Genomic DNA, 15,418 nt, shown 5'->3' on the forward strand with positions numbered 1-15,418 from the left:
CTTGTTAAAGTCAATTATGGTACATACTAGGAAAGAATCCCTGCACGGCCTTCTACAATTATAGTTCGTTTTGAACTGCTGTTGTTTAGGTTTGGGAGGAACATCCACAAAGCCCAGAGAGTAAGTCATCTCTTGCAGTGTATTCTGCTTCTACCTGGTAGTACTATAGTTATTATCAGTCTGGTGATGAAGCCTGATGAGGACCCAGGTGGTCCCCTTAAGGTCCTATCTCCCAATCCATTCACTCCCATGGCCACTTAAAGCAGTAGCCTTCCACTTCCATCCCTCATAACGCGCTACACACTTATCTCTACCAGTCAACCACTGAATTTAGATAGGAGCATTACAACACAATCAGATTCAAGTGAGGATTCGCACAGGCTATGTGTAATTTAATTTCATACACTGACACACAGGCACGCATTCACAAAAATACACACACGCGGGCTCACTGTCACACACGGGCTCACTGTCACACACGGGCTCACTCTCACACACGGGCCCACTCTCACACACGGGCTCACTCTCTCACTCACGCACGCACGCACCCGCGCACGCGCACACGTACACACACACACACACACACACACACACACACACACACACACACACACACACACACACACACACACACACACACACACACACACACACACACACACACACACACACACACACACACACACACACACACACACACACACACACACACACACACACCCCACCACCACCCCCACATCCAGCACATCCCCGTCCCTCCCCCACACTCTGGGGAGTTAATGGCTGTGCCATCAGATATTAGTGCTGAGCGATTAACCAACATTTCGGTTATTTTTAGGTTTTTAAACAACTAATTGACTGACGTCAGTTCAATTATTTTAATTCCATGTCGTTTTTTTCTTTCTTCTGTGAGCTGGATGCACAGTTTTTGTAGAGATAAATCATGGCCAATATTCTACATAGCTTAGCGCAGAAAACGTGGTAATTAACTACAATGACCATAATCCATTGTGCGCCTGCCTACTTGTCCAGTCTGTGTGGAGCAGACATGGAGACAGAGAGAAGAGAGAACGTGCAATCAAGAGGGATAGAAAGCAGTTGCTTTGCGAGGTATCGCTACCTGAAAATACATGATCTAAGTGATTGATAGTTGGCATTCTGCAGTCATAAAAGTATACCATATTTACTTTGAAGAACTACAAAAATAGTGATTTTGTCAGACAGCATAGGGCAGCAGCTCTATAGAGATGAGATGATGACTTGGAATTAAATAATAAAGTCATCAAATAAAACAAATATTTTATTAAAGTTAAGTAATAAAATATTCAAACCGACCTCAAAAAGCACTAATTGTTCTGTACTAATATGCTGGACGTACACAGGGCTCCGGTCCCTGTGTTTCAACAGCTACCAGATAAATTGGACCATGTGCAATAAGCCTAGAGGATAGGGAGGGAGAGAAGGGAGAGAGAGAAAGAGAGAGATGGAGAGAGGGAGACAGTACAGAGCATTACAGGCTTCTTAATGTGCCCTAAGCCACTGCAGCCCATTCCATCACGCCGAGCAGGAGTTCATTCAAATGACAGGGGGTTTCTGTCACTTGGTGATGTGAAGGCGCATGGCCTCGTCTCTATTTCAGATGATGAAATGCACATACTGTGGGGGCACAGAGTGAGGTATGGCGGGGGGGGGGGGGGGGGGGGGGGGGTCGCCCACGCTCTGGTTTCCATCACACATGACACCTACATATGTAGGATCATAATTTGATTACACTTTTGTTGATCATTTTTTTAAAGGCTTCTATAGTTTTTAATTCCCACTTTAAAATGTCAGCCTTGATTCTCCCTAAAAAAAATGATCAACCCCTACAAAAAAATGATCATTCACATAATAATTTACATTTCATGTTGCTGCAGGATTATTTTCCTGCAGTAGAAAGCCGGCTCAAATTAAGATTCTACATCTGTACAGGCGCTGGCACAAATGACCTTCACTGACTCTCTCTCACACACACACCCACACTCACTCTCTCACTCACACTCACACTCACACACATAGAGAAAAAGAAATGCATGGATCCACACAAGCCCACACACACACGCTGACATACAGAGATGCATGGATAAATACACACATACACACACACACACATGCATGGAGAGTACACACAGACACAAAAGTATGCATACACAAACCGCAAAGCAAATGTATAGTGAGCAGTGGTATTTTGACTCTGCACAGCTTGTGTGTTTGTGTATGATATACTGTACATACAGTGAGGGTCCGAAATTATTGACACCCTTGATACAGATGTGCAATTATGACTGTAGAAAATAAAACATTTAAATACTGAGCTATATTGTATGCTCCCAAAAAAATGGGAAATTAAGTTATTTTATACTAATACGATTGCTCAGAGAAAGAGATTTTGTTTAAGTAATCATTGTTTTCTCTCAAAAAGGTAGAGGTCAAAATTATTGACACCCTTAAAGATTCTTATAAATAAAGTAGTCAAAAGTTTAGTATTTGTTCCCATGTTCCTAGCATGCAATAACTACATCGTGCCTGTGACTCTACAAACGTATTGGATGTATTAGCAATTAGTTTTGGTTGTGTTTCTGATTATTTTGTGCCCAATAGAAATTAATGGTAAATAATGTATTGTGTCATTTTGGAGTCACTTTTATTGTAAATAAGAATAGATATGTTTCTAAACACTTCTACATTAATGTGGATGCTACCATGATTGGAATGAATCGTGAATAATGATGAGTGAGAAAGTTACAAAGGGTCAAATGTTTGGTAGGGTACCCTTCTGTAACTTTCTCACTCATCATTATTCATGACTCATTCAGGATTATCCGTAATCAATTATGACTCCAACCTTTTTGAGAAAAAAAAGAGAACTAGTTCAACAAAATCTCTTTCTTTGAGCAACTGTATTAGTATAAAAGAATTTCCCCAAAATGTTTTTGCATATAATATAGCTCCGTATTTGAATAACAATGCACATGCCCCGCCCACCTGAGGATCTGTCTTCTTCAGCTATTTATTTCCTGTGTTTGAGGAGTGCAGAATCCACTTGTCACTTAAATCTCGCTCGATTGATTGCTTTCATTTTACTCCTGCGACTTTTTCATACTCTTGCTTGTGCCTGTTCCTCCCCCCCCCCCCCCCCCCCCCCCGTTAACCTTACGACTGCGGAAAAGTTTGTAATGACCTGTCAAACACACCCCGGTAATGGCTGAAATGGGTTCAATGGAATACATTGTCATTCCGTTGCATTTATAAGAATGCTAAAGCTTGGTCTGGGATTTAACACACCGTCTCGACACATCACAAGAAAGAGAATAACTTTATTTTGGTGATTGTTCATTTTTTGTGGAATTGCAAGAAGTAATAATTTGCTTCAGTTTAAATGTTTACAAATTAGATGCGCTGAAATGAAAGCAACTTACAAAAATGAACACTCGGATTATAGTGATCATGTTTGATCTCGCAAACAATGTGAAGTATGTTTGGATAGGTGTAATCTAGAGCCAAGCGTGTTGATGTTTTAATCCAACAGTATCCTGCTATTGACACACTTGTTGAATTATGCAAGAGAACATGACAATAACAGTAATTATTTAGGCAGTCTAGACAGAGCAGGTGAGTTCAGGTAGGCCTAGACAGAGCAGGTGAGTTCAGGTAGGGCTAGACAGAGCAGGTGAGTTCAGGTAGGCCTAGACAGAGCAGGAGAGTTCAGGTAGGCCTAGACAGAGCAGGTGAGTTCAGGTAGGGTAGACAGAGCAGGTGAGTTCAGGTAGGGTAGACAGAGCAGGTGAGTTCAGGTAGGGCTAGACAGAGCAGGTGAGTTCAGGTAGGGCTAGACAGAGCAGGTGAGTTCAGGTAGGCCTAGACAGAGCAGGTGAGTTCAGGTAGGCCTAGACAGAGCAGGTGAGTTCAGGTAGGCCTAGACAGAGCAGGTGAGTTCAGGTAGGCCTAGACAGAGCAGGAGAGTTCAGGTAGGCCAAGACAGAGCAGGTGAGTTCAGGTAGGGTAGACAGAGCAGGTGAGTTCAGGTAGGCCTAGACAGAGCAGGAGAGTTCAGGTAGGGTAGACAGAGCAGTTGAGTTCAGGTAGGTCTAGACAGAGCAGGTGAGTTCAGGTAGGGTAGACAGAGCAGGAGAGTTCAGGTAGGGTAGACAGAGCAGGTGAGTTCAGGTAGGGTAGACAGGGCAGGTGATTTCAGGTAGGCCTAGCCCTGTTCCACCTCTTTATGTAAACATACAAATACACCCAGTGTATTTATGCAAATTAGGCACATATCATTTTCTTTCTTTTAACACAAAATATAAAATATATACCTGATACCATTAGAAAATGTATGAGTGCATTCTAAGAAAAAAAACATGGAAATTTGACAATACATTTAATTACTGAATTCCCTACAGTAGATTAACACATATTTTAAAGGACACCAGCTGGTGTGTGTATGTGAGAGTGTGTGTGACCGCGTGCATGTGACCGTGCGTGTGTGTGTGTGTCTGTGACTGTACTGTTCAACCTACTGTCACCCACTACGAGTTCCTGTTATAAACAAGTAGGCCAGAGGAGCGCAGCAGCGCTACAACATATTAATGCACATCTTTTAGTCATGATGACATGGCTGGCTGCAGTTCAAACTACCACTATGTAACTTCCTCTGCACGTGTGACAATATCTTGGTCTCATACCTTGTACGTTGGGATCACGTGATTCAGCAATGGAAAGCACACACCCACAACCAGCAGCCCTACTGTATACATACCCCCACTTCAAAGAGGACCGTGAAGCTGAGTCACTTGATTTCCAAATGACTTTGGGATGATTTGTGAATAAAAATAAGAGTAAGCTCATAACCTACCCATAATACTCAAGAGTGTGTAGGGGCCAATCATTCTCTTTGGTTTTTGGTCATCAATGCTTTTAACCAAAAAGTAGTCCCGAACCCAGATTGTGGATTTAAATCTCTCCTGGATCATACTTTTCTTTACAATTTTAACCTCCAATGCAATCCACAGACAAAATAACTCAACGCTCAACCCAGAGGAAGGCAAACAGCTGATGCTATTCAGGGACCTGTGAAATATGGGCCTTGGCGTGCAGCAACATTGATTTTGCAGTAAAACCCTTTTCATTTTTCCATAAACATCCCCATAGTTTTATGACTTCATTACCTATCAAAACAGGAGTAGTGGTTTACTCACAATTTATGGAGCAAAACCGTCCCCCCTGTAACTTGAACCACTGAACAGAACTTCTGGAGGAGACTGAAATCTTCCTGTCAATTTCACAAAGCCTTCTCCATTGAGCTTCAAATGGACAAATACAATGGACTTAGTAGGCTATAGCACAATATGCTGTTGTAACCTCACAGCTAAAGTCAGTGGCGGTTCTAGCTTGTATGGCTCCCTGGGCGACCCCCCCCCCCCCCCCCTTCAGCCCCCACGCCAACAAACAAAAAAAACTATTTTTTATTCAGACATTTGGAACAACACAAATAAATAATCATAACATTTAAAACTATATAAATATTAAAATATATACAAAAATAAGACCCATAAATATCAAAAAGAAGTAACAAAGACAAATAGAAACAAATTAGTGTTGATTTGGCACTGGAGCATCAATACATTAACCATCCCCCAAAACTGTCAACCAAGAGTCAAGACTAAACCAATTCACCTTGGGGATGTGCAGACTGGTTTTATATTATTCTTAATGATTTTGCACAAACAGAAAAAAATGCAACAATATGTCTGTGAACCTACATATTCACAGTATTATGAATGAATTGTGGTTTATTTGGTAGCATTTCGTAGTGTGACTGATTTTACTAATTGCATTAGTACTGTACAAAGTAAGACGTGTGCTATTTGATAGATTCCACCGCTTCCTCTACCTCTGTCTTCCAGTGGGGAGACCTGAGGTCAACCTACCCCCGCCCCCCTCTCCATCTTGTACTTCTGAGTGGGAGACCTTTCAGGCAGTAGCCTGCCTAGCTCACAAACTAGAATCAGGGCGCCCACTCCGACAAGGTTAATTGACCCACAGTCCCACACGGTGGCAAGATATCATTGACGTGACGTGCAAATGAGCGATAGAAAACCGATGTGCAAATGTCACCATTCCGATTTTTTTTGTGCGGATGCCCCGTGCCGCCCCCGGCACGATGTCACCCTTGGCGGCTGCCCATGTCACCTATTCCTAAATACGCCACTGGCTAAAGTGACAAACGTACCTTTCCATCATCAACACATTTGATGCAGATACAGTCCACCTCAAAAATCTCAGAGAACATCTCTCTCTCTTCTGACCCATATACACAACAAAGGTGGTGAGGTTGACAAAGCGAAGAGGGAGGAGAGATGCTGGTCCACTGAACTACTGGTGGAATTGGCTCTGGTGAGGGAAATCCAGACATTTCCAAATTTAGCGCTGAATAAACTGGCGAGCATGGAGAGGAGCTTGACAGGCCATCCATCTGTGTGGGTCCGGGGCCCAATGGCATGAGAAGGCCAGGCTACTGTACTTTGATTTCCTGTCGCTGTGACAGATGGTGCCGCTATGGAAGGGAGGCGATGCAGCCAGTCATGGCAGGATTCACGACCGCCCCTGCCCCAAGACCTCTCTTTGTTAGGCTACCAGGGGCCACCCAGGGAGGTGGAGATCGGACCTAGGAGCACTGAGTGAGTATCTGTGTATGGTCAGGTGTGATTGAGATATGTGCACCGTTGTACAATAGGGAAGCAGAGGTATACATGTATCTGACTTGAGTGATGGGAAACTTGAGAAGACTTCAAATGCTGGAGGAGCGCCCAAATCAAATAGACCCCTATACTTACCCCTATGAAGGTGTGGAGATTTGAGAGGACTGGACAGATGTAAGCGATATGGATATCATTTCCATCTAGGCAATCAGACGGTAAGGTGAAGCTACCACCATATCATACCATATCTATCCCTCTCAAATCTCCACAAGTCCATAGCGGGTAGGGACAAGTGGTTGATTTGGTATCGACACAAAGAGAAGTCTAAATGTATCCAGATAATCAACATGGCTGCCAAAGGACATCCTGATCTTTGTAACTGAATCTTTCTTGGTTGGTGGAGAATAACAACCTAGTAATTTATCCCAAAGCCAAACTACTGTACATAGAGAGAAGGTCAAAGTGCAGGTTTGATCAGTATCCTGAGGGCAGGCCATAGTATTCCATAGTTCAGGGGTGTATACTGTAGAGTCTAGTGTATACATTATCTGTGAAGAATCTATGTAGTTCATATGAAGATGTTATGTAGGCCCATGCTATACAAAGCCTTTAGACATACCCTGGGGGCTTTTTCTGTAGCTTCAATTATTTACTGAATGGGAGTGGGTTGTGACAAATGAAACTACATTTATTGCTTAGTTTCTACACCTCCATAACAAGGTTATTCATGGATAATGTTAAAAACATTATTATTGTAATAGACTCATAGACAGCATCCTTTTGTCAATCATTTTGATATCATTGGTTTGAGAGAGGAGGAGCTGAGGAAAACATAGACATTTGCCTTGTGAACCAGAGAAGAACATGAGCATGGTAGTAATAAATGAATAACCATGTTCTAAGCTCTGGTGTCCTTCTCTGTTAGACAGGACTACAGAGTTCCAAATTGGTTTAGTTCAGGGCAGTAGCCTATGTAGCAGAGGGAAACGTGTTTTTGCTTTCCATTCTGTGGATGAGTGAATGTGTAATTGCACTACTAGTGCATACATAATTCAACAGGGTAGACTACTACTGTCATTGCACGGCAAGGAATTAATATAAACCCGTATGAAATCATAAGGCACATGATGAAGAATAATAGACTTGGGCTAATGGTAAAATAAATAGGCTTCATCACAGCCAGGGATCCTCCACAGCCAGGGATCCTCCACAGCCAGGGATCTTCCACAGCCAGGGATCTTCCACAGCCAGGGATCTTCCACAGCCAGGGATCCTCCACAGCCAGGGATCCTCCACAGCCAGGGATCTTCCACAGCCAGGGATCTTCCACAGCCAGGGATCTTCCACAGCCAGGGATATTCCACAGTCAGGGATCCTCCACAGCCAGGGATCCTCCACAGCCAGGGATCCTCCACAGCCAGGGATCTTCCACAGCCAGGGATCTTCCACAGCCAGGGATCCTCCACAGCCAGGGATCCTCCACAGCCAGGGATCCTCCACAGCCAGGGATCCTCCACAGCCAGGGATCTTCCACAGCCAGGGATCTTCCACAGCCAGGGATCCTCCACAGCCAGGGATCCTCCACAGCCAGGGATCCTCCACAGCCAGGGATCCTCCACAGCCAGGGATCTTCCACAGCCAGGGATCTTCCACAGCCAGGGATCCTCCACAGTCAGGGATCCTCCACAGCCAGGGATCCTCCACAGCCAGGGATCTTTCACAGCCAGGGATCTTCCACAGCCAGGGATCTTCCACAGCCAGGGATCTTCCACAGCCAGGGATCCTCCACAGCCAGGGATCTTCCACAGCCAGGGATCCTCCACAGCCAGGGATCCTCCACAGCCAGGGATCTTCCACAGCCAGGGATCTTCCACAGCCAGGGATCTTCCACAGCCAGGGATCCTCCACAGCCAGGGATCTTCCACAGCCAGGGATCCTCCACAGCCAGGGATCTTCCACAGCCAGGGATCCTCCACAGCCAGGGATCCTCCACAGCCAGGGATCTTCCACAGCCAGGGATCCTCCACAGCCAGGGATCCTCCACAGCCAGGGATCCTCCACAGCCAGGGATCTTCCACAGCCAGGGATCTTCCACAGCCAGGGATCTTCCACAGCCAGGGATCTTCCACAGCCAGGGATCTTTCACAGCCAGGGATCTTCCACAACCAGGGATCTTCCACATACAGGGATCCTCCCCAGCCAGGGATCTTTCACAGCCAGGGATCTTCCACAGCCAGCGATCTTCCACAGCCAGGGATCCTCCACAGCCAGGGATCCTCCACAGCCAGGGATCTTCCACAGCCAGGGATCTTCCACAGACAGGGATCCTCCACAGCCAGGGATCTTTCACAGCCAGGGATCTTCCACAGCCAGGGATCTTCCACAGCCAGGGATCCTCCACAGCCAGGGATCTTCCACAGCCAGGGATCCTCCACAGCCAGGGATCTTCCACAGCCAGGGATCTTCCACAGCCAGGGATCCTCCACAGCCAGGGATCTTCCACAGCCAGGGATCTTCCACAGCCAGGGATCTTCCACAGCCAGGGATCCTCCACAGCCAGGGATTTTCCACAGCCAGGGACCTTCCACAGTCAGGGATCTTCCACAGAATACATGACAGGAGCATTGCTTCCAGCATTCATCTTTTGAGTAGCCTAACAACAAATAATCCCATAACACACTCGACAACTGATGGCTGCCGGCAGGCTCAGGGGTGGTTTTATTTAGCCTCCCAAGTTTTCTAAGCAATTTTTGAAAAGTATAATTATTATTACATATTTTTTTCATTGTTGGACATAAAAGACTGTAAAAACACCAGGAAATCAGCTCCGAGTGGTTTACATTTTATAAAAATCTGTTTCCAAGTACAGTATTCCCACGCATATATAGAGAGACGTGTGATCTTATATTAAAATGTAAGCAAGGTTTGAAATGATTATGTTTGAGTCAAATATTATATCTGTTGGGGCTTCTTGCGGTAAATTTGCAGTTTACAAATGATTTGTAATTATGTTCAGTCCCATACCATCTGCTCAAGAAAATATCGTCCCGAGGCTGAATCTAGTGGATGATCCCTGGTCTAGAATACCAACCCAAGAGAGGGTCATTTTTATGTAAAAAGCAATAAAACAAAGCAAAACAACAACATTTTGTAACAACAATTATACACAGAGATCAAGCAGTATCAAGACAATGAAGGATCCATGTGTAGCTGTCCTGTCTCCTTGCATTAGAAATTCCAGTAAGTAGAGTAGCCTAACCGTGGCATGCATTGCATCGCATCATGTAGATGCACTTACCCTCTCTCAGGAGATGGGAGTAGATGACCCACAAGAGCAACAGACAGCAGAGCGACGCTCCTCCACCTGCCGAGAGCTTCTTCATTCCCTTTCCCGACTGCATCCTTTCTCCCGCGTCTCGTCGTATCTCTCGTTTTTCCCACTTTTAAGGTGATGTTCAAATGGTTGAAGACTTATTCCTATGGTGTTTCGATAGCCCGCAGTTGGCATCTATTTTCCGCGGTAAATGAGTGGAGGACAATTCAATAGAGTAGCCTATGATTGACACGATCCCTTATTAGCAAATTCCCTTCTGATCTTTTTCTGTGACTGTCAATGATTTGCAGCGAGTGCAACGCCGATCGAAGCTTCATAGCAGCCCAAGTTGAATCTAAATGAGATGTCCATTTGGCAAGTTTCAAACGACATACAGGAGTCAGGAGGATTCTCACGAAACATCACTATATGATATGAAGTTAATACTCTTCATAATCCCCGGTGGAAGTTCCAGGTTTATTCCATATACCGTATGGTTTATCCATTCACGGATTGCAGATCGAAAGACTCACAGTTCAAGCAGCCTACTACTGCAAGACGCGGAGGCGAACGCCAAGACCTCCGCAAGCATCGTCAGCTTCTTTGCGCTTGAGCGTGAATTTCCTACGACGACGCACTAGCTCATATTCACTGTTTCTTAAGTTGAAAGGCCAAGAAAAATAGAAGTTCGGCAACTGCAAAACAAAACAGGATATAGTCTAGTTATGCACGGTGGCTGTGCAATCGACTGCAATAAACATCAACATACATCCTAAAGGTCACAAATACACCGTGTTGGGAGTAGTGGACTACATTTAGCATAGTTCAACTAGTAGCCTAGGCCTAATTTAACTACATTTTTGCAGTAGCTTGGTGGTAGTTTAAAGGCCCACTGAAGTCAAAAACTTGATTTTCTGTGTTGCATATTTCCACACTATGAGGTTGGAATAATTGCCTACTGTGAAATTGTGAAAATTATGATAATGCCATTTTAGTGTAAAAGCTGTTTGAAAAGACCACCTGAAATTTCAATTTTGGTGGGATGGAGTTTTGGCCTGCCTTCAGTTATTAGACCAATAAGAATGAGCAGGGGTGCAACTTTCACTGGGGACGGGGGGCATGTCCCCCCCACATTCTGAAATTGCATTTTTGTCCCCCCAGTTTTACAATTGGAATGTGAAACATAACGAGGCAACGGTGTGCTTTAGGACCATGCGGACGCCTCCGAGCGGTCGGTTAGGCTGTTTGGAGTGTTAATCCATCTGGATAAAAAAATGGATAATGATGTCCCCCCCACTTCTAAAACCAAAGTTGCCCCCGGGAAAGAGAGTTCCAAACCTCTCTGCCAATTACAGCTGGTTATCTCTGTCACTCAGACCACCCCCAGACAGTCCTAGCAAAATACTTGCTTGAGAAATTGCTCTTTGCCAAGAAGCTATTTTTGTTTATTTTTTTGACCATTTTAATAGAAAACAATCACAATAAGGTACTTCATTTTTACCCATTAATTATTTGATATTGAAATAAGAATGGGTGCATTGAACTTTTAACTAAATTCATATCTTGGTAGTGTTTTCAGTAGTTAATTACTTTTCTGCAGTGGTAACTACTGGAACTACACACTACTTTTTTTGCAAAAATAAAATATAATATGGGTGAAGTAGGCATGCATTTCCTTTCTTTTTACGGCATCAGAACTGCCTAAATCTCACTCGAAACATAGTTTTTGTGTTTAGTAGACTAAATTACACATTTTGTCAATATCTGACTCCAGAGTGAGCTGTTCTTGCAATTTGTAGTCTATGACATTTCAGAGATATGTTTCACATAGTTTGGATGTAGTGAATTACTTCAAAGTAACTTTAGTTCAGTAAACTATATTTTTCTTAAGTGCAGCTTTAGTGTAGCTTAACTTCTTCCATTGTGAAATAATTGGTAGCTTGGTTAACTCATTTCAGAGTACTGTAGCTTCCCCAACACTGCAAATAAAGGCTGCTTAAACAAAAGTGCTGTTTTGTCAGATTTGTTTTATATTAGGCTACACTCACAAAAGTGCAATGTCCAAGGCTATATGCTATTGCATTTGTCAGTTATTGTAATTATTTGGCCAAGATTGAGGATTAAAAATAGGCTATCGGTATATCAATCTCTGTCGAAGTCTTGTCGCCTGAATGAGCTAGATTTTATCTCATGCATTTTTGCTATGATCCAGTAACAGCAGCTCTACAAATGTCTGTAGTCTATTGTGATTCAATCATATTGCCAAGTCCACCGAATTCAACTCTCGGTCATCCACCGACTATATCGCTAAATAAATAGGCAATGTCTAACCTGTTTTGACGGGACAGCGAGAAAAGAATAGATCCCAAGAGAATCGCTTCCCCTCCAAGGAGTCCATTCGTACAGGCTATGCAGCATTTAGGCTACATGTCAGCTAGGATTTCCATCGGAAAGCGTGTACACGAGTAGCCTTGAGTTAGAATGTTCCCATCCCATCTATCTGACTTGCTCTCTCTCAGCAGTTAACATTACACTCACAAAAGTTTCATATTATGTGCAAATAGTTAAAGTACAAAAGGGAAAATAAATAAACAGAAATATGGGTTGTATTTACAATGGTGTTTGTTCTTCACTGGTTGCCCTTTTCTTGTGGCAACAAGTCACAAATGTTGCTGCTGTGATGGTACACTGTGGTATTTCACCCAGTAGATATGGGAGTTTGTCAAAATTGTGTTTGTTTTCGAATTCTTTGTGGATCTGTGTAATCTGAGGGACATATGTGTCTCTAATAACATCATACATTTGGCAGGAGGTTAGGAAGTGCAGCTCAGTTTCCACCTCATTTTGTGGGCAGTGTGCACATAGCCTGTCTTCTCTTGAGAGCCAGGTCTGCCTACAGCGGCCTTTTTCAATAGTAAGGCTATGCTCACTGAGTCTGTACATAGTCAAAGCTTTCCTTAAGTTTGGGTCAGTCACAGTGGTCAGGTATTCTGCCACGGTGTACTCTCTGTTTAGGGCCAAATAGCATTCTAGTTTGCTCAGTTTTTTAGTTAATTCTTTCTAATGTGTCAAGTAATTATCTTGCTGTTTTCTCCTGATTTGGTTGGGTCTAATTGTATTGCTGTCCTGGTGCTCTGTGGGGTCTGTTTGTGTTTGTGAACAGAGCCCCAGGGACTCTTCTCCAGGTTCATCTCTCTGTAGGTGATGGCTTTGTTATGGAAGGATTGGGAATCACTTCCTTTTAGGTGGTTGTATAATTTAGTGGCTCTTTTCTGGATTTTGATAATTAGCGGGTATCGGCCTAATTCTGCTCTGCATGCATTATTTTTGTTTTACGTTGTTCATCTAGGATATTTTTCCAGAATTCTGCATGCAGAGTCTAAATTTGGTGTTTGTCCCATTTTGTGAATTCTTGGTTGGTGAGCGGACCCCAGACCACACAACCATAAAGGGCAATGGGTTCTATAACCGATTCAAGGCCCTTCTTGCCGGAAGTAACCTGTGGTGCTGATGTTTAGGCTGCGGTGTGTATAGTTTTTGTGTGCTCTAGGGCAACGGTGTCTAGATGGAATTGGTATTTGTGGTCCTGGCAACTGGACCTTTTTTGGAACACTTTCTCTCAACACACAGAGAGACGCACACTCAACACATGCACACACAGACACACAGCCAAATGTCTTCCCGAATTCCTTTGTGAGAACAGGCGATGAATCACATTCTTTGGATAAAATTGTCTAATTAAGACAATTTTATGCCAAAACTCCATTGCTCAGAGGAGCAGGGAGATAAAGAAAACAAAGAATATTGGCCATGTTGGGAATTTTCCTATTCAGACATAAGGTGGATGAGAGATGAGATGGGACAACAGTACAATGCATTGGGCATTGGAGAGCTTCTTGAACCTCTCCTTCGGGGACCACAGCTGTTCCATGTATTTGATCTATTCCAGAGCTAGCACACCTGATTCAACTTGTCAAATAATCATCAAGCCCTTGATGAATGAATCAGGCGTGCTATAGATCAGGGCTGGAATACAATTGTGAAACATCTGAGGGATCTGAGAGATCTGAGAACCACTGAGGTAGAGCACATGGAAGAACACAATGTCTCTGAAGACAGTGGGCCTGAATTGTTATCCCTCCACAGTGGAGTCAGTAGATCAAGAATGTGGTCATAGCAACATCTCTAGATAACTGATTATATTGTTTTGGAACATTCTGAACAGAATGTACAGAAATAACCTTTGTGTGTGTTTGTGTGTATGTGGTGTGGTGTGTGTGTTACCCGGTCAGATTTAGAGCTCTGCAGATGCCACTCTATCTTCTAAATGACCACCATTAAAACTCCCTGGCTGTTGAGTACCAGACCTATAATTCAGTCCTCCGCTATACGACCAGTCAGTCAGTCTGGTCTGTATTAGCCGATGGAAAGGTGGTCTCAGTTCAGATATATTCATCCACTTTTACAGGGATGGATCTTAGGATGAACTATACTGTGACAACCGTAAGGTAAAGGACACTTGGTTTATTCAAAGAACCCGTTTTAATGGATCCTCAAAGAACATTTTGGGGTTCATTTTTGAGCTACCCCCCTCCACTGTTATTATTATTATTAATACGCATTACAATAGCACAGTATTTTAGTTCTCATTATGATTTTAGTGTTAAAGCAGAATAAAAATCAAATATGAGGTAAACTCCCAGCATAGCCCCATGTCCAATGGGTATATCTGGCGTGTTGATGTTAATGTGTTGATGTTCTCCTTATCCAAAGCCAGGATGATTTTACAGTGCATGGTGATTGAACAGGTTTCCTGTTAAATGAGGTGTAGGGAGGGTGAAGTCTCAATCCAAGGAATAATAATTATACAGATGATTAACAAAACATGCACACAACAGTATTCCTACCTTGGTTTTTGTGGTGAATGTGAATGAAAAAAACTTTTGATAATGGTTTTCATACACATACCTTGTCCACAATGTAGAGGCCTATGGGATATTCATTGAAGAGGTAAGGGATCTGCACAACATACCAATACCAATTGACATACATTTGTATGCCTCCTTGTCTGTATACCTGCAGATACAGACACAAAAGAGACCAGTTCAGTAATCTGCACACAAAACAGCTAGCCTCTAACATATTCTTATAGCCTACATATTCTTACCTCTTTGATTGATATCCATTGAATTGTGTCCATTTTCTGTTTTAGAAAGATTTGCACAAATATGAAAAGATAAATGGTATCATCGTAAAACAATATCAAGTTAGTTCATACGAGGGACAAACCTTACCTTAAATTGAGGAGCTCTTTACATTTTTCAGTTAAGTGCCTGCACCTGCTGTCCTTTCAAAATCAAATCCAAATGTT

At 43.2% G+C, this 15,418-nt stretch overlaps 1 protein-coding gene across 3 annotated transcripts in view; it reads right to left on the minus strand.

Annotated features, from left to right (window-relative positions):
- The window catches only part of tafa5l (TAFA chemokine like family member 5, like), a 41,840-nt gene extending 31,112 nt beyond the window's left edge, over positions 1–10,728 (minus strand). The window contains exon 1 of one of the 3 annotated variants that reach the window (XM_071371593.1): positions 10,033–10,709. In XM_071371593.1, coding sequence (XP_071227694.1) covers positions 10,033–10,135 — 103 coding nt within the window. In that variant the 5' untranslated portion in view covers positions 10,136–10,709. Of the gene's footprint in view, positions 1–10,032 lie in introns of all 3 variants that reach the window. The other 2 variants (XM_071371591.1, XM_071371590.1) reach the window with 2 other exon arrangements.
- Between the last annotated feature and the right edge of the window lie 4,690 nt (positions 10,729–15,418).

This window comes from Salvelinus alpinus, chromosome 28, assembly GCF_045679555.1.
Source record: "Salvelinus alpinus chromosome 28, SLU_Salpinus.1, whole genome shotgun sequence".
NCBI lineage: Eukaryota > Metazoa > Chordata > Actinopteri > Salmoniformes > Salmonidae > Salvelinus > Salvelinus alpinus.